General features: G+C 36.2%; 2 protein-coding genes across 2 annotated transcripts in view; one reads left to right on the top strand and one right to left on the bottom strand.

The window, feature by feature from the left end:
* The first annotated feature begins 4,963 nt into the window (after positions 1–4,963).
* Positions 4,964–20,918, top strand: part of LOC141451308 (uncharacterized) — a 40,453-nt gene continuing 24,498 nt past the window's right edge. The window contains exon 1 of the mRNA XM_074122580.1: positions 4,964–5,158. The gene's annotated coding sequence lies outside the window, so the exon portion shown is untranslated. The remainder of the gene's footprint in view (positions 5,159–20,918) is intronic.
* Positions 16,305–20,558, bottom strand: LOC141451530 (uncharacterized). The gene has a single exon (XM_074122968.1). The coding sequence runs from the start codon at positions 20,556–20,558 to the stop codon at positions 16,305–16,307; it is 4,254 nt and encodes a 1,417-aa protein (XP_073979069.1).

Here is a 20,918-nt window from a genome sequence, read left to right as displayed (position 1 = left end):
AATGGATCTGTCCTCAAGAAAACTATAGCATAGTACCCAGTAAAACAGAGTGCGTGAGATCACAAAGTTTCATACGAATAATCTGTTGTTTTCTGTAGGAGTTATAAGGGCCCCATTTCACAGCAAAACCATGACCCAAAAAAATTTCAACTCTCAATATCTTCTCAACTAATGGATCTGTACTCAAGAAAACTATAGCGTGCTACTCAGTAAAACAGAGTGTGTAAGAGCAGAAAATTTCATACGAACAATCTGTTGTTATCTGTGGGAGTTATAAGGGCCCCATTTCACAGCAAAACCATGACCCAAAAAAATTTCAACTCTCAATATCTTCTCAACTACTGGATCTGTACTCAAGAAAACTATAGCGTGCTACTCAGTAAAACGGAGTGTGCAAGAGCAGAAAATTTCATACGAATAATCAGTTGTTTACTGTGGGAAATATAAGGGCCCCATTTCACAGCAAAACCATGACCCAAAAAAATTTCAACTCTCAATATCTTCTCAACAAATGGATCTGTCCTCAAAAAAACTATAGCATACTACTCAGTAAAACAGAGTGTGTAAGATCACAAAGTTACATACGAATAATCTGTTGTTTACTGTGGGAGTTATAAGGGCCCCATTTCACAGCAAAACCAAGACACAAAAAAATTTAAATTCTCAATATCTTTTCAAGTAATGGATCAATACTCAAGAAAACTATAGCATACAACTCAGTAAAACAGTGAGTGCATGAGCAGAAAGTTTCAAACGAATAATCTGTTGTTTACTGTGGGCCCCATTTCACAGCAAAACCATGACCCAAAAAAATTTCAACTCTCAATATCTTCTCAACTAATGGATCTGTTCTCAAGAAAACTACATCGTGCTACTCAGTAAAATGGAGTGTGTAAGAGTAGAAAATTTCATACGAATAATCAGTTGTTTACTGTGGGAATTATAAGGGCCCCATTTCACAGCAAAATCATGACCCAAAAAAATATCAACTCTCAATATCTTCTCAACTAATGGATCTGTACTCAAGAAAACTATAGCGTGCTACTCAGTAAAACAGAGTGTGTAAGAGCAGAAAATTTCATACGAATAATCTGTTGTTATCTGTGGGAGTTATAAGGGCCCCATTTCACAGCAAAACCATGACCCAAAAAAATTTCAACTCTCAATATCTTCTCAACTAATGGATCTGTCCTCAAGAAAACTATAGCATACAACTCAGTAAAACAGTGTGTGCATGAGCAGAAAGTTTCATACGAATAATCTGTTGTTTACTGTGGGCCCCATTTCACAGCAAAACCATGACCCAAAAAAATTTCAACTCTCAATATCTTCTCAACTAATGGATCTGTCCTCAAGAAAACTATAGCATAGTACCCAGTAAAACAGAGTGCGTGAGATCACAAAGTTTCATACGAATAATCTGTTGTTTTCTGTAGGAGTTATAAGGGCCCCATTTCACAGCAAAACCATGACCCAAAAAAATTTCAACTCTCAATATCTTCTCAACTAATGGATCTGTCCTCAAGAAAACTATAACGTGCTACTCAGTAAAACGGAGTGTGCAAGAACAAAAAACATCATTCGAATAATCAGTTGTTTACTGTGGGAAATATAAGGGCCCCCTTTCACAGCTAAACCATGACCCAAAAAAATTTCAACTCTCAATATCTTCTCAACTAGTGGATCTGTCCTCAAGAAAACTATAGCATACTACTCAGTAAAACAAAGTGTGTATGATCACAAAGTTTCATACGAATAATCTGTTGTTTTCTGTAGGAGTTATAAGGGCCCCATTTCACAGCAAAACCATGACCCAAAAAAATTTCAACTCTCAATATCTTCTCAACTAATGGATCTGTCCTCAAGAAAACTATAACGTGCTACTCAGTAAAACGGAGTGTGCAAGAACAAAAAACATCATTCGAATAATCAGTTGTTTACTGTGGGAAATATAAGGGCCCCCTTTCACAGCTAAACCATGACCCAAAAAAATTTCAACTCTCAATATCTTCTCAACTAGTGGATCTGTCCTCAAGAAAACTATAGCATACTACTCAGTAAAACAAAGTGTGTATGATCACAAAGTTTCATACGAATAATCTGTTGTTTACTGGGGGAGTTATAAAGGCCCCATTTCACAGCAAAACCATGACCCAAAAAAATTTCAGCTCTCAATATCTTCTCAAGTAATGGATCTGTACTCAAGAAAACTATAGCATACAACTCAGTAAAACAGTGTGTGTATGAGCAGAAAGTTTCATACGAATAATCTGTTGTTTACTGTGGGCCCCATTTCACAGCAAAACTATGACCCAGAAAAATTTCAACTCTCAATATCTTCTCAACTAATGGATCTGTCCTCAAGAAAACTATAACGTGCTACTCAGTACAACGGAGTGTGCAAGAACAAAAAACATCATTCGAATAATCAGTTGTTTACTGTGGGAAATATAAGGGCCCCCTTTCACAGCTAAACCATGACCCAAAAAAATTTCAACTCTCAATATCTTCTCAACTAATGGATCTGTCCTCAAGAAAACTATAGCATACTACTCAGTAAAACAAAGTGTGTAAGATCACAAAGTTTCATACGAATAATCTGTTGTTTACTGGGGGAGTTATAAGGGCCCCATTTCACAGCAAAACCATGACCCAAAAAAATTTCAGCTCTCAATATCTTCTCAAGTAATGGATCTGTACTCAAGAAAACTATAGCATACAACTCAGTAAAACAGTGTGTGTTTGAGCAGAAAGTTTCATACGAATAATCTGTTGTTTACTGTGGGCCCCATTTCACAGCAAAACCATGACCCCGAAAAATTTCAACTCTCAATATCTTCTCAACTAATGGATCTGTCCTCAAGAAAACTATAGCATAGTACTCAGTATAACAGAGTGCGTGAGATCACAAAGTTTCATACGAATAATCTGTTGATTTACTGTGGGCCCCATTTCACAACAAAACCATGACCCAAGAAAAATTCAACTCTCAATATCTTCTCAACTAATGGATCTGTTATCAAGAAAACTACAGCGTGCTACTCAGTAAAACGGAGTGTGTAAGAGCAGAAAATTTCATACGAATAATCAGTTGTTTACTGTGGGCATTATAAGGGCCCCATTTCACACCAAAATCATGACCCAAAAAAATTTCAACTCTCAATATCTTCTCAGCTAATGGATCTGTCCTCAAGAAAACTATAGCATAGTACCCAGTAAAACGGAGTGTGCAAAAGCAGAAAATATCATACGAATAATCAGTTGTTTACTGTGGGAAATATAAGGGCCCCATTTCACAGCAAAACAATGACCCAAAAAAATTTCAACTCTCAATATCTTCTCAGCTAATGGATCTGTCCTCAAGAAAACTATAGCATACTACTCAGTAAAACAGAGTGTGTATGATTACAAAGTTTCATACGAATAATCTGTTGTTTACTGTGGGCCCCATTTCACAGCAAAACCATGACCCAAAAAAAATTTCAACTCTAAATATCTTCTCAACTAATGGATCTGTCCTCGAGAAAACAATAGCATAGTACTCAGTAAAACAGAGTGCGTGAGATTACAAAGTTTCATACGAATAATCTGTTGTTTACTGTGGGAGTTATAAGGGCCCCATTTCACAGCAAAACCATGACCCAAAAAAATTTCAATTCTCAATATCTTCTCAAGTAATGAATCTGTACTCAAGAAAACTATAGCATACAACTCAGTAAAACTGTGTATGTATGAGCAGAAATTTTCATACGGATAATCTGTTGTTTACTGTGGGCCCCATTTCACAGCAAAACCATGACCCAAAAAAAATTTCAACTCTCAATATCTTCTCAACTAATGGATCTGTCCTCAAGAAAACTATAGCATACAACTCAGTAAAACAGTGTGTGCATGAGCAGAAAGTTTCATACGAATAATCTGTTGTTTACTGTGGGCCCCATTTCACAGCAAAACTATGACCCAAAAAAATTTCAACTCTCAATATCTTCTCAACTATTTAAGAAGAGAATAGGTGTTCAGTCATAAAGAGTCTGAAAAAACTAACTTTAGGGATTCAGAATCTTTGCCAGGATTAGGAAAAAAGCTACATTGGCCTATGAATCAGAGTAGAAGGCAGAAGACAGAAGAAAGATGAATGTTGAAGGCACCGTAGTGCTTCTGCGCCCATTAGATGGTATAAGGAATGAAGACTGTCCATTATGATTCCACGAAAATATGATCCAATCAAGTTGTAGCTGTTGCAATAATTTTCTTGAAGAGAGGGTTTGAAAATTTCTGTGAAAAATACAGAAAATATTACCGTTATGGCTAAGTACTATGAAAATCCAAGTAGCCAATTCTCGAACGAGACTATAAGCTTTCTTGACCCTGAAGTCTTTTAATTATTTTCTGTAACAACATGAAGCTAGCCGGAGTTGAACATTTACTGACACAACACTGTTTGGTTACAAGTGGAACAAGAATTTCTAACAACTTTTTGGCTGTACGATTAATGATAAACTTTTTTTTTAAATCAGAGACTCTCAATTAATTATCAAAAATTAAACGCCATTGTTGTTCTCTTGGCGGATATTATTGAAAGTTAATGAAGTTTTAAAATAATTGAATTGCTAATTATCAGCAAGTACCAAACTGTTCAGTACGAAATTTTAGATCTTTTCTAAATAACTATGGCTGGATTTTTAAAAATTACTCCTAGAAGTGTATTAAAACCAAAAATAGCTAAGAGCGTTCATTTTTTTGTATTTACTTTTGGTGTAATTAAAGACGATTAGAGGGGTACACATCAATTGTCTTATCTTGTTTGGTGAAAGTGCCATACGCCACATAATATGTGGGTCAGCAGGAGATGTCTTTCTTAGAGCGATCAGACTGGAGGGTCGCCCATGTGGGCTTGTATGAGTGTGCATGTGTGTAGATTTGGAGACAGGTGGGGGAAAGTGCTCTCCGAAGAACACGGGGTAGTGGAAATACTCTACTAGCAGTTCGGCAACCGTGTGGGACGTGCATTCCTCTTTAGAGTAGTACCACAGTGCCTTCTTTAATCCAGAAGAACTCAATTTTTTTTTTCATGAACACCTCTTGAACTCAGGATGATCTTCTGCTTGACGTAGTTCCTGATCCAGCGTTTAGAACCATCATTTAATCATTTATTTCTGTAAGTAAATTTAGTATCTATCATTAATCTTATTTTCTTATCGCTGTAAAGTTTCCTTTTTTTTTTTAATTGAAATGAAATAAACAAAAGAATGCAGTACTATTAAAATAAAAAAAATCATCATATTTATAATAAAACTTATGTTTAAGTGTTGTATTGAATCATTATTGAATTCGTTAAAGTCTCCAAGCCAGTTATGGAAATTTATTATTATTATTATTGTTTTGGGTATTTTACAGGGAAGATATTAGAAATTACTGATAAATAGACATTCTTTAATTAATATTACACACCAATGAAAGTAAAAAAGAAAATTTTACAACACTTATTAGTTTAAAAAAGCGCAGGCTTAGAAGTCATTCAATGTAAACAAGTTTTTCAGTACATTTAAGGCATTAAGCTTTTTTGAATTTTTTAAAGACCAGGGTTTTTACATGAGATAGGATTAATAATTTTGGAATTAAAATCATGATTTAAATATTATGACCAGAAATAAAGTTTAGAAACTTAGGTGTAACGATTAACAAGAAATCATTTTCCAACTTGTTATTGTTAATTCTACGGATCAGTTCTGCAAATAATATCAACATTAACCTCCCCTCAGCGAATGTGTAATGTCTTTTGAACCGTCATGTCATGAATGACAAGTAGAATATAAGTTTTCAGATATAAGTACCAAGGTGAACGCACCTTAAAAAGATAGGAAACCTCCATGGTTTAAGGAACTGACCTAAAACAAGCCAACAAACATGTTAAATTCTATCATGCTATTTAATATTTCTATGTTTATCTATTCTGTGATATGTATTCTAGCAAGTTTGCAGATTTTATTGGCAAAAATCAAGCAAAAGCTTCTAACCCGTTATGCGAGAGAGTGATCTTGAAAACGCGAGAATTTCAAACATACGGTTCTGGTAAACAAATCGGTGTTGCACAAAAGAGATGGACTGTTTAACTGGCTCTAGAAATGTTTACAAGCGCTTTTGCAATATAAGTAAATAATATTTTGTAAAAATATAGATGTTATGAATCAGTTACATTCTTGTTCAGTTATTGACTGGCTAAATAAGTAAGAATGTCGATTAAAGGCTATAAGCAAAGTTATAAGTAATGACGATTTGATTAATCAGTAAAATCGTTTAATCTTCATTGGGATATTTTGAGGGAAACGGCAATGCTAAAAAAAAATGAAAAATATATTTCGAATGAAAGTTGTTGAACTTAATATTCCAATTTTAGAGTTTAGCTTCTATTTAAGTTGTTGTGCTTTACTTATCGTAAGAATGACCCAATACTTCCAAATTACCAACAACACAAATATCTAAACTATTCAGAGGGAAGAGATCAGCTTTTTGGTTAATGTTGATAGATCTCACAAGCGCATCCTTCCCTAAGATTTTCTCCTGTGACTCTTATAGCTTACTGATCTTTACAGGCTTTAAGGAGCCTGTGGTCTAACAAGAACTTGGCCGGTCCGTAATTACATCGCATGCAATTGTAGCATCTTGCTTTTGTTTTTTTATCTTCTTTTTCTAAAATTGTATTTCCAGCTATGAATTATGCATGTAAAATGTAAAGTTGATTCGGTTTATTTCGAAGTGGAAAAATAATGTTGCTTTATTTTCTATATTACCACTAGGCTACACAATTACTTTTTTTTCTGAAGCTATTTTGACCAGGTATTCTAATTATAGTTTAGAGTTTTACGTCATTCCCTTGTACAAAGGGATTTCCCTCGTTACCACTCTTCGGGTTTTTTGCTTTTATTTTTAAAATTACTTTATTAACAAAATTTAGTTTAAAAGAATTTTAATACGTAATTGAACAATGTGTCACTGAACTTTGTGGATAAACTTGTACAGTTTTAAGAGAACTAATTTATGAGTCTAAAATTCTGTTTATGTAAAAAATTGTTGAACGAAATACGAATTTTCTCCAACTTTTTCAAAATAACTTTAGGCTTCGTCTGATTGAAATTCATACAAAAAATAAAAAATAAAAACGCATTACTTTTTACTTTCGCTTAACGCTCGAAACGGGGAATAAAATATTAATTGTATATATCTGTAATTGTGCAGTTTGTTGATGCTTGAAGTTTGTAAAAAGTGCATTTAGCGAACATTTGAATTTGGACGTAACATTATATCCGACCCGTCACTTCAGTATTCAAGATGGGCTCTTTGTGGCCCAGGGGCCTAGACTTCTCTATCCATACCCCATGCAAAACCTGAACCCTTATTTTACCCTGAACTTTTGTACTGATTAACTCGAAATCTATCGTTCTCTTTAAAATATCTTTTCAAATCAATTAGGAACTAACCCTTAAATTGTCTCTTTCGGACAGTCACCTAAAGTGATAATGTAACTTTAGTATGGAAATATTTCTCAGGGAAGATAAATATTTTGGAAGGATTCAGGGAAAGCCCCATTTCCTGCAGCTGTATCACTGTTTTGTAATGAACTTATATAGTTTATGCAAATTGATTTTTATAAACGTAAGATTCTAACTGATTTGGAATTAGTGCATATATATATAATATTGGAGAAATTATATTTTTAGTACGAATTATAAGAAAATGTAATTTCTCAAATTATATTAAGAGAAAATAGTGCGACTGAACGTAAACAAGAGCATTTTTTGTATTTTTCTGAATACAATGTTTTTAGGGAGCGTCAGGGTGTTGAGTAATCGTGATAACTCCATCTTAGTGCATTAAAAGAAATACAATGCATCATGCATGAGTAAAACGATCTTATAGTTTCCACAGTTAATTGACTGCTCACGTTCTGGTGAGGAATACTGGACTGCAGCGAGTAAATTACAGGTGTTAAATCACTTTGAAATAAATATCTAATTTGGAATTACCCTATTTGATTACAAATCACTTAACAATGTTATTGTGTGATAAAATGATGGTAATGTTTTGTAAACATAAATTTTTGTCAGTACGATTTTGATAATGGTGTTACACAACTTTTTGTAAATGAATGTTTTCGTTGTGGAAATCATGAATTGCTACTCTCAAGACTCTAAACGAAAGTTAAAATTTGTTGGTTTCAATTTTAAGAAAAAATAAGTCATTTAAATACTGAAACTGAATATTGAACAGTTATCTTAAAGAGACTTTCAAATTATATAATTGTATAAGGGTTGATCGTCAAAAACTGCACGAAAAAACGAAACGTTGAAAAACGCCCAACTTTGTCAATTTGTTTCTCTTTTTCTATAAAAGATAAAATTTTAAAACTTTCTTTAAAATATAGGGCAAATCCTCCTTTTTATATAACTATAGGTAACATGAGATCATTTAACCAAATAATAGCATGAATATCTATTATCTAATTAATTGACCTTGGATATTGATTTGTTTTTCTGGTTAAGAGTTGAATGATTTTTTAATTAATTGGATGTTTTGAATTCAATGCGCTGGATATTAGTAGTAGTTTCTAATCTCAGTTTTCAGATATTTTTGGTTGAAAAGTAATCAAATTTTCTAAAATTCCAACACGTTAATATTTTTTGGCCATATATGAACATATTAGAAAACTCTAGTCACAGAATGTATTAGAAACTGCAGTCAGAGAACATATTTCTTTAGACTGAACTTTTTAATGATGTACTAGTAAATGTATTGCATGTAGAAGCTTCGAGATGTGTTGTAATAATATTTATGTTTAAGTTAGCTTTCAAATCCACTAAATAAGAGAAAAGATTAATGTACTCTAGCATTCTCCGAGTGGTTAAGTGAACTTGATTCAAACAGATTACGTGCTAAATGTTAATTTCGGAAAAGACAAAACTAATATTGTTTACGATCTTTTGATTAGATTAATTCATTTTTAATTTACACATTACTCTCATCAGGAATTATCTCAAGAAGCTATTTTATTTCTCCTTGAAGTTATTACATCCTTTTAGACATAAACAACTGCGCAGCGTGGTTTGTTTTTTCTAATAGATTAACCCACGATAATTCTCCGCCGATAACAGTAAAAACTACAAAGAGACATTTCAAAATAGCGGAGCTTTCAAGGTTGCATTTTATTCGTAATGAAATGCAGTAGAAAATGATAAGTTATCAGAAGTCTCAGGACGAAAACTGAGAAACGATCTTCCTAGCTGTAAAAATGGTGAGGCTATATTCTTTCTGGATTACCACGATGTTTCGAAAAGAAAACCTTGGTTTGCCTTTGTAACCGCAAGTTTTCGAATTGTTACTTCAGAAGGAGTAGGACAACAGAAAACTGGGTGACACTCAACCTTAGATTCGAGTAGATTAAATATTTGATTCATTCCAACTAAGCGCAATAAAAAATTAGCTCTTTAAACTAGTTGAGAAGGCATTGTGCACACTAAAAAAAACTGCATTGACTTCTCTTTTTTGAGAAATATCTTTGTTAGACACAACTTTGGAACTTACTAAGAAGCCACGAAAATCCGAATACCATTTAGGCTTACACTTAGTAGAATATTTGCCTATTTTAGTATTCTGAAGGCTATGGATATTGGGCTTACCATTAACTGCTTTATAAAGTTTGATTCGTCGACATTATTATATAGATAATACAGTTTCCAATGGGATGCAACTTGCACTATCTGGAATGCAGTTTATTCTTGAAAAATTTCATGCAATTCGTTTCAAAGATACAACCATGACACAATGTCAATACACGCACGTACATTACATACTATCTGGATATACAAACTTTAATGTAAACTAATACCCGGATGTAGTTAAAAAAATATTTATATTAGGAATAACTAGAAAGTCTTAGAAAGTGAAAAATATGTAAATGTCAAAAAAAAGAAAATAAAAAATAACCAAATAATATAACAAAATACTAAGTTACTTTATTTTTTTTCTTTTTGCCAAAGGAAGGAGAAACGAATTACATAGAAAGTAAAGTAGCTTATGTGTACTTTTCTATTAATGAATTAATTTCTATCCAGATGAATGTTTTTTGTCTACAAATTGGTCTAGATATAACAAAAAGGAAATACCACAGCAAGTTCAACTTTATACTCCATTCAAGTGACCAACATTAACTCCCAAACACGTATTAACCAACCATAAATTCTGCATGTTCTGGTACCTAGATAAATGTAAACTAGAACAACCACACCAACCTAGAGTTAATTTGGGAGGAGCAATTTTGAAGTAAATAACAAACGTGGAGGTTTACTACGTAGATGCTACTAACTCATTTTAAAAGAAGAGCGCATTTTTGCTGCCTACATCAACTCAAATTTGTTTTCTTCGCTGTAGTTACTGGCATCTTCTATAGCCTGACTGAGCCACTCAATTTGAATGGTTTAGTGAAGACATTTAGATTGCGATCTTAAATTTGGAATACAAAGAAAAATAAATATTCAAGGAAACAGTATCAAGAGCATATTTTAAGTGGTGGAAATCATCGCATTTCTCTTAGGTTCGCGTGTACATCTTATTCATTGGAGGAATTGGAGTAATTAGTGCTATGGTGACTTGGTTGAAAAGGAAATGGGCCGTGGCAATGAGGTCGCCTTTAAAAACTACATGTGTACCCTTAACTTACAACTATACTAATCTATGGGTAGTAGTACATAGCCATACTTCTATGTATATGTCTACCTAAATCTGGCCACAGAAAGAAATATAGTCAGTCCTGGATTATTTATGAAAGTTTGTGGTGGGTAGTACCTGCCTGGCTATTTATTCTAACAAAATTATTGTCCACTTAAGAAGTAGCTGTTGCTTTTAAATCAAGATATTCCTCTTAACTTCCAGTTGTATTTACTGGCCATGAACATATTAACTGTTATAGTTTCTTTCTTTCTTCTAAATGTTTTATAAATGATGCAAACTAAAGCTAATGTATATAGCTTTATAAAGACGCAACTGTGAAAGCTCATATGCTGCGCGGGTTTTCACTTTTTTCTAAACATTGTTGACAAGAAGAATTAAAAGAGAAAATTTTCCAATTTGAGTTTTGGTTCTTTTTCTTTTTAGAACTTAATCTATTTTTTCCCCCTAGTTTAACGCAGTATATTAGTTATAAAATGTATACAAACCCTGTTGATGAACATCTAAACTTTGCTTTGGATTTTTTTTAAACCCAAATAGTTGCTGCGTACTTCATCGGATTTGTGTGCTACTTATTCGTTGATTATTGTTAACGTCAAGGAGTTTTCTTGAGTTGGAAATTAGGTTTGATCCAAAGTGTTGGATTTTATCCTTTCGTAGCAAGCTTCTTCTTTTGAATTACTGACCGGTTTCAATCTTTTATCAATCATCAAAAGCTTATCTACCACTTTGGTGCAGAAAATTGCTTTTGGCATGTTTTTAGCTCTTACCATACTTGCTAACCAAAACTTCTATTACTAGTAAACCGAAATTGTCTTTAATCACCTCATAATAATACTGATAAAAAGTTGTATTCTTAAATATGAAGAATGTAGAAGAATCAGAAGTGTAAGTGTTCATTAAAGATTTTCAGTTTTAAAAGATTATCGCAAAAGCTAGCTTTACTTTTGCTTTACTCAGAATGTGATGAGTATTTTATTTAGTTATAAAAAGTAGAAGCTTGTTGAAAACAATAAAAAGAAGTCATTCACTTTTATTAACATTTTAAGAAAGTCTTGCAGAATGACCAGTTTCATTGAAGAGGTTAAAAATTTCAAGTTTGTGAGAGAGCGTGGGTTATAAATAGGGTAGCAGATAGGAAGTGGTCAGCTAATGGCCGGCTAACCGTCGACCAGACTGGAGTACGCCTAACGGGCCAGCTTTGGGAGGAGGTCCTGGTTTAAGAAAGCCTGCCACACATAACAATTGGGTTGCTCGATGCATCCTAAAGAGGACACTTTTTTTTCTCTCCTTTAAGAGTAAACATTGCACTTATATTGCAAAAGGTTGTCTTTTACTCTTATCAAAGTGTCCTTGCATCCTCGTCCAGTTTACTGATTGCGTTATTTAATTTCTTTTTTAAATCTGATACGTTGTTTATAACTAAAGGTTATTCCATTAAGCCTTAACTTAATGGTTTCTTCATTGTTAGGTAATTTTTCTTTGATTTATATCTTAAGTTTGTTATTTGGTGGAAGCACTTACTAGAGTATAACGGTATCTTCCATGAATTAGCTGTACACTTATTAAAGCTGCCTTTGATTTTTGAAAGTGTTCTTAAATGGAAGTGAATTAATCGTTTGGTAAAGAATCTTAAATCCTTTTACTTGCTATTTAATATTTAAAAAAGATTTGTTGATAAACTTAAATAATCATTTGCAGAGCTTTTCTTTAAAAAAAAGTCCATCTATTTTCTTTAAACAGTATTTGTTGTAAAGCTTTTCACTTTTCTGATAGTTCGCTGAAATTAAAATAAACTATTGTAATAAGAAACTACAAATGGCTTATTAAATTAATGCTTAATTTGATGCTTTCCTTCTAAGAAGGTACAAACATGTTGCGCTTTCACGTCTAAAATATTCTTAAAGCGTGCAAGCTCTAAAAAAGCAACTTTAAAAAACTAATTGCAACTGATTAAGTAAGCTAAGAAAACTTTGTTTATCAACTGGTATCTGTGGACGTATTGCGGAATTTCTTTAATAGTTCGTTTAACTGTATTTAAATCGAATCCAAATTTTATTAAGACATGGTGTAAACAATCTTACGAGTTTCTTAATGAGCAGTTTTGCGTAAATTTTTTAGAATTTATACTAAAAAAAGATAGTTGCTTTCAATGATAGATATATTTACTGCAATAAAATGAAGTTGTTCAATGAGGAAAGAATACGAGACTTCATAACTTGTTCAGAATTCCACTAAAATCATTGATGCCTGAAAAAAAAATGTTAGATTTTTCCAAGTATTCTACATTTTTCTGGACAGTCGTGCCAGTGGGTATCTTTTTCACTTGGACATACCATAACATCCAATACTTTGATTTAAAACATCTACAAAGAAAATTGAATGTAAAAGTGGTCCTATGCTAGGCTGCATTTTGCTAGCAAGAAAAGATTTTTAGCGAAGTTCTGAACAAGTTGTAAAATCACGTTTCTTCTCCTTGAACAACTTTATTTTACTGCAGTAAATATATCTTTGTTGCAACACTAATTACATGAGAATACCAATAAGAGAAAAGTTGTTTGGGTGTACTCAACAAATTTGCTTTTTTCTCTTTAAGAAATTAGAAATCAGCGTTTTCCTAATTGTGATTTTTTTCTTTTTAGTAATCAAACAAATATGAAAAATCAACAACAGATAGTGTCAACCAAATACTGGTTTTGTCTATACTTAAAAAAGCGTGGCATATATCACGTAAAATATTTTTAAAAATTCTTTCAGTTTTCCTGATAAAAATAAATTCAAATACTTACTAATCCATTAAGTTTAAATATTTCGAAAGAACCAATAAAAACAAATTGTTAGTCTGTTCCATTGTTAACAAACAATTGCTAAATACAATGTGTCAATCAATCAATTAGTCAATAACATTAATGTATTGTTAATTGTAATTAAATTTAAATAAATCACATAATTATAAAACTTTTAAAGTCTTAATGATATTATTGTTATATGGTACAGTTTTTTAAAACTTTCCCTAAATAATACTTAAATTTAGGTCACTTTATAACGGGAATTTATATTTTAGCGGATTCTATTGAATAGGTAACAAAGTTGATGCGATTTACATCCCCTTATATTATTATTATTATTATATAAAAGCTGCTTCCCTTTGTTATAATTTAAAATTTATCAAAAACAAAAAATAAAACTCCGGTGATTAATTATACACATTCATTGACTGCCAATTGGTTAAAACTTATTCAACCAGAGATTTTTCTGTCAAAAATAAAGTACTTATTACAAATCCACTTGGTAAATCAATTTTTAACACAAAATAAATTCTGGTAGATTTAGTTCTGTTTAGTTTTAAGATGTTAACGACTGTAACACACCGTCACAATTTTTTTGTTTACTCTTAAAATATAAAAAAAGCTCCAAACAAATTGTGAATAATATGTATCCACTTTTAATACTTTCCCAGGTACTAGAAATGGTTTTCATTAAATTTTTCTTTTATACTTTACACTTTACTATAAATTACTGTGCTTTACTTTACTTTTGTAAAGTCCTGTGTGATCTGAAACGACTTAAATTGAAAAAGTAGAAATGTGGAGACTTCATTCGCTTTTTAGATTTACATCCTAATAAATAAAGAAACAAATTATTCTCATTTACTGCTAATTATTATTTGTGGTTAGTACCTTAAACCTCTATATCGTACAAATCACTGATTTATTAATCGGAGATTAAATTGAAATTAGCTTAATCTATACTTGCGAATGAAGATTGGCCCAGCTGGGAAAAATAGAACGTTGCTGGGCTATATTTAAGAATGGGTTCCCTTCCAAAAAGATATGACAGGGAATAAGAAAGATTAACCTCTTCTTCTTGTTGTCCTTCTCAGGAAAAAAAAAAAGAAGCTTCTCAGATTATGGTAATGATATAAAGTATCATTTAAATAAGATGTATGTGTTGATAATTAATCTTTGGGCCGGCTATCACTTAATTGAAGTAGGCATTTTCTCAAGAGTTGAGGGAACGTGGGCCCATATTATCTGCTTTAGGAAGGGACGGCGACATGCCGCCATAAAAGAAGTTTACATAGCTTAAATAAATCAGAGACCACTGTACCAAGAAAGACTGGATGCAAGTCATACATTGGTTTGCTATTCTTTGAACCATTATAAGTCAAGTTTAGTAAAGGTTTGTGAATGTGTGAAGTGGTAAACGCAGTCTTAAAGTGACAGAAGCGTCGATGAATAAAGTAAGCTACATTCATAACAACAATGTTGTACCAAATTAGAATAAAAATAATTTATAGTTAATTAGTCAAGAAAAAATATCAGTTGATTTCATTGAAAACTGATACAATTATTAAAAAGATTTCTCACAGTTTCCCAAAGAAATATTATCTAAATTGATTTCTAATGGAAACGTTTCATTTTATTCTAAAACATAGTTGAAGTTTATAAATAATTATACATCAATTAATGGTTGTAATTCCCAGCTGCTGTGGTCATCTAAAAGAATGAAATTGTAAAAAAAAAATGAACACTTTTTAAAAACAAATTTTTCTAGAAAGTATTTTTATATTGTATTGCATTAATTGTAATTGCATTGGCAATCAAAAAATTATGCAGTTTTCACTAGCACTTGAAAATTATCCATCATTTATCGACAACTCTCGTTGGAAACTTTCATTCATTAACCTTACTATCGCTTCTTAATGTTCTTTACTGTTAAATAAATCTTTAACTATTGTTCTTTTGCAGAATTTTTTTGTTTTATTACTATAATAATTAGTTACTATAGTTAATGTAATTACATAATAGCTGGTACTTCGTTTTTATGACTAATTTTACTGTTACAATAATACTGTAATGGGTAGTAACAAAAATATTGAACAATTTGTTTACATTTAAAACAATTCACCAATGTCGAGCATTTGGGCTAATAAAAGATTACTTTTCTCATTTTGAAAAATATTCAAAAGGAAGGGGGGTGGATAGAGAAGCAATTCAAATTAAGGCTGGAATAGTGGGGGACGCCACCAGTCTTCAAAACACTTTTTACATAGATACAATTCAATACTTTATTAATAATCCATAAACTCTGAGAACAATAAAATAGTCAGATGTACAAGGCAATATACACGTGAGGATAAACAATTTATATAATGACAAAAGGGAAAAATAATTACAATAATTAATAGTTCAATACAATATGTAACTGGGGAAATGACCTTGTACTTAACAACGTGCTTGACGCGCACTAAATACAATAAAATAATTACGCTAATTACATACGAATATATATATATATATGTTGTCCAACAGATTAACGATTTGTCCATAAAACTTGTGAACAAAAAACCAGGTTTTATATCATCAAACTTTTCACAATGTAAAAGCAAGAAAAAGGACGCTAACATGGCCGACATTACTTCACACACTGACGCTTGACCTCACGTCCTACCAGCGCCTCCCCTCTCTCCTCGTGCTCACCCAATTCCGCCAACTGACTCAGGGAAAAAACAAGTCTGGGGGGCCGCCACTCTTGGGGAACCAAACATCCTCCCCCGCAGTGGACTCGCAGAGATCCACTTACTGAGTTGGCAGGGGGCAAAGCTTCCGGACAGGCCGGCTAATCAGTCCTGAAGTTGTCTTGACCTCGGCCACCCTGGCCACGTCGTCTCGGCCATGGTGAAGCTTGACGATTCGGCCTATGGACCACTGCAGGGGAGGAAGGTTGTCGTCCATGATCATGACTATTTGTCCCACTGCCGCGGGGAAGGAAGGCGAATGCCATTTGAGCATGGCTTGCTGCTCGAGGAGGTACTCCTTGTGCCATCTTTTCCAAAACTGTCCAACAGTGAGCTGTGCCATTGCCCATTTCGATTTGAGCGCAGTGCGAGGAGTTAAGGAGCTATCGGGAGGTAGCGCAGTCATAGGTCGCATAATCAGAAAGTGACCTGGCGTCAGGACTTGCAGGTCATCTGGCGAGGACGAGACAGCGGTAAGAGGTCTGGAATTTAATATGGCTTCAATTTGACAAATGATTGTGAGGAAACACTCCATGGTGGGCTCTTGAGTGCCTAACATGACCTTCAGTAGTCTTTTGGTAGATTTAACGGCTGCTTCCCAGAGACCTCCGAAGTGTGGTGCTCGAGGGGGGATGAAATGCCACTCGATGCTTCTTTTGTTGGATTCTCTTAGAATGGCCTCCTGAGACTTGGCGTCATTTAGTAGTGCAGATACCTCCTTGAGTCTTCTTTTGGCTCCGACGAAGTTAGTGCCGTTATCCGACCAAATGTGACTCGGCACACCCCTCCTGGCAACAAAGCGGTTCAGGGCAGCTAAAAATGCCTGTGTTGTAAGGTCTGTGACTAGTTCCAGGTGTATGGCCTTGGTGGAAAAACAGACGAAAATGGCGAGGTAAGACTGGAGGACTTTGGCTGAACGCAGGGAAGCAATTTTCACGTTGAAGGGGCCCGCGTAGTCTATGCCAGTGGTGGCGAAGGGTGATGAAGCGCTGACTCTTCCTTCGGGCAGTTGACCCATGAGTGGGTTGAAGGGTGTTGGCTTGACACTGAAACACTTGTTACAGGCTCCCAATTGTCGGCGGACAACATTCTTACCATTAACAATCCAATATCGACTTCTCAAAAACGCATGAGTGGCAGTGGGGCCTACGTGGAGGTTGGATATGTGGGCATCTTGTATGACCAGGGCCGTGAGGGGGTGTTGCGAAGGCAACAAGGCAGGGTGCTTTTGATATTCGGGGACATCGGCCAGTCTGAGTCTCCCTCCGACTCGCAACACTCCATCAGTGTGCAGAAATAGGCCTAACGTTTTAACGAGGCGTAGTCTAGGCCGAGGGGACTGAGCATCCTCAATTTCTTCGGAAAGCGAGTGCTGTTGGGCTCGGACTATTAGAACTCGCAGGGCTTCGCTACGTTCCTTTACATTCAATGGACCTGACATACGATGTACTGGATTTTTAGTATTGTGGGCGAATCGCAGGCACCAGGCCACTACATTTTGCAGAGTGTACAGACTGGAAAATTTAGACTCTAATTCCTCAGGGCAGGGCATTACACTTGACACGTTAAGGGCCTGGGAGCGAATTTCTGCTCCTACGACAGGGTCAGACAAATCGGCATTTACTGGCCCAAGGGGCCATGACTCGTGGTTTGATTTCAACCAAGGGGGACCTTCCCACCATAACTGGTGACTCACTAATTCTTGAGGACGTACTCCACGTGAGGCACAGTCAGCGGGGTTTTGTGAGGAGGAGATGTGGAACCATTGCGAGGCGGGAACCTTTTCCAAGATAGCCGCTACTCTATTACCCACGAACACCTTCCAATGCGGAGGTGGTGTTGCTGTGATCCAGGCAAGGGCAATGGTAGAATCAGAAAAGGCTAGGATATTTTGGGTGGTTATCTGAGGGAACAGCAGACTGACTTTGTGAATTGTAAGGGCAAGTAGGTGGGCCGCACAGAGCTCCAGACGAGGGAGCGTGACCGGTTTCATGGGGGCCATTCTGGCTTTAGACATGACCAGGCTAATGGTAGTGTTCTCAGACTGGGACACAAGGTAGACCACTGCCGCATAGGCTCGCTCAGACGCGTCAGCGAAACCCACTAAATAGCACTTAGGATTGGGTAATGACAAAAATCTAGGTATGCGTATTTTGGACAGATCAGGCAAGGAAACAGCAAACTGAGACCATTCCTGGGCAATTGATGAGGGCAGGGGGTCATCCCAATCAAACGAGGCTTGACAAACTATTCTAAATATTGCACGGGCAAAAACTGTTATGGGAATTAGCCATCCCAAGGGGTCAAAGACTTTGGCAATCTGGCTGGCTAATTGTCTTTTAGTTTGAACATTAGGCACGGAACGGATTAGAAAGTGGAAGTAATCTTGAGCAGGGTTCCAACAAAGTCCGAGGATTTTCAATTGTGACTCCTCATCGTTTTCTAAACAGACTGAGGACATGGCTGGAAGTAGATATTCAGAGGGTATTTTATTTAATAATTGCGGTTGATTTGAGGCCCACTTTCTGAGTTCAATTTGAGCCTGACTCAATAATTGGATTAACTGATCTCTGGATTGCAATGCCACTTCTAGAGTAGGGCCTCCTCCAGAAATGTCATCCACATAGGTACGGTCGCGGAGTATCTCAGAGGCCAGGGGAAAGGAAGCCTGAGAGGTCAGAGCTAATTCTTGAAGGACGCGACATGCCAAGTAGGGGGCTGACGTGGTTCCATAGGTCACAGTGCACAAACGGTACTCCTGCACTGGTTGGCTCGTGTCAAATCGCCACAGTATGCGTAACAAATCCCTGTCTTCCGGGGGGTGTTGTATCTGTCTAAACATTTGGCGAATGTCGGCCGTAAAGACCCATTTGTCCACTCTAAATCTGGTAACCACCTTCCAGATATCGAGCTGTAAACGGGGTCCAGGGAGCAAGAGCTCATTGAGGGAGATGCCTGAAGAGGACTTCTGGGAAGCGTTAAATACTACACGAATCTTCTCCGGGGGATCGTCTGGACGGTGTACCGCATGATGGGGAATATAATAGACAATTTGGCCTGACTTGAGAGGAGGGGCCAGTTCCATATGATTCGAATCTAAGTAGTCTTGCATAAACTCCACATAGGGAGCACGGAGATGTGGGGACTTGGCATGACGGGATTCAGTTTGTAGGAGACGCCTTAAAGCAATCTTTCTGGATTCACCGAGGCAACACGGACTGGTTTTAAATGGCAGTGCTACTGAAAACCGACCATCAGGAAGTCGGAAATGTGACTTCGAGAAGCACTCTTCAGCCTTCAATTCGTCCGGGGTGAGAGGCGAAACCTCCGACACTTCCTCCAAGGCAAACATTCTTTCCATCAGGCGTGACAAGACTAGGTCAGGGGGGTGTGATATAGATTGGGGGATTTTACCCGAGCCGAGTCGGAGTACCGTGGGTTGGGCAGGAATTGCCGGCATATGAGTGACTAGAGAGGGACCAACAGGTGAATCAGAACCTTCGGAGAGAGCAACCCCGGCAGAAGTTGTGGTGGGGGGCAGCGTTTCAGGAAGGAAGGTATTACAAGTTTGCAGCGGCCGCCGCGTTCTAATCAGACGTTGAGGTTTCGGGGTTGGAAGTTGGATAGCCAAAGTTGGAGGAGTGGGCTGCTGAGTGATGACTTCCTCTTGGGGAGTAGACCTGGCTTGGGCGGAGGACACAGACAAACTAGGGGGGCCTGATTGTCCGGACTGCGCGGGGAGTTCAGGGTTATTGCAAGCAAGCTGTTCCGACTCGGACCGGTACAAGAGGGTTTCGGCCGAAGGCTTGTTTTCTGGGCTAGACTGGTTAGCAGGTGCCTTAGGAGCTGGTAGTTGACCATATTTATGCTTGAACAAAATTCTATAATAGGTCCGATATAACTTGGAGTTGGACCTGCTGTCCTTGACAGAAGCGTGAAAACAAACCCGCCTCGAGGGGAAGCTTCTCAAGGGGCCAGACATAATCCAGCCAAGAGTTGTTAGTCGGGCGTTGGGGGAACCATTTTGTGCCCGGATTATTTGACTAAGGTCGATGGCGTCAAAAACCGAGGCTGAAAATACTACGTCTATAGGACTCGGTTCGTTAAAGTTTGGGTCGGCTAACTGTTTATCCGCCAAATGCTGCCAATCCTTAACAGGGAAATAAGAGGACGGTGCATCTGGGACAGTCTTGGTGACTATGCGGAAGGGGACTTTGATTTGGGAAAATGGGGGACATTGCCTTACATTGGTAGAAACTTGACCTACGACTTGGGTGGCGATGTTGCCTCCTATCCCTCGAATCCCACCTGACATAGGGTTATAGTTCAATTTACTTTCTTTGGCGAATTTCTTGGACATCAAATTTATCTCACTGCCTGAATCCAGCAGGGCACGAGCGCGATACCACTGGCCATCTCCTCCAAGGAGGTAAACCAGGGCAGTGGGGGATACCGACAAATCGGAAGGGAAAGACTTCAAAATAGCTTTGCTTTGTGGATTAGGTCTATGACACAAGTGACAGTTTCGGCGAAAACTCGACAAAACATGGCAGGACTGGGGAATGGTATCGCGCGGGCCGAATCCCTAAAAGGTAGCTTTTGGTGAATCACTACCAAAGTAGATAGTTGGGAGTGAAGAAAGGGTGCTGCTACCAGACGAAGTCGAAGGATAAGA

Source organism: Rhodnius prolixus, unplaced genomic scaffold (assembly GCF_049639745.1).
Source record: "Rhodnius prolixus isolate KJV_2025 unplaced genomic scaffold, Rpr scaffold_8, whole genome shotgun sequence".
NCBI lineage: Eukaryota > Metazoa > Arthropoda > Insecta > Hemiptera > Reduviidae > Rhodnius > Rhodnius prolixus.
The sequence above is the reverse complement of the archived record's forward strand: the minus strand, read 5'-3'. Positions and strand labels throughout refer to the sequence as shown.

What these genes read in the sequence shown, in the direction of transcription:
- LOC141451530 (XM_074122968.1), bottom strand. Translation starts at nt 20,558, where the DNA reads ATGTCAGGTGGGATTCGAGGGATAGGAGGCAACATCGCCACCCAAGTC.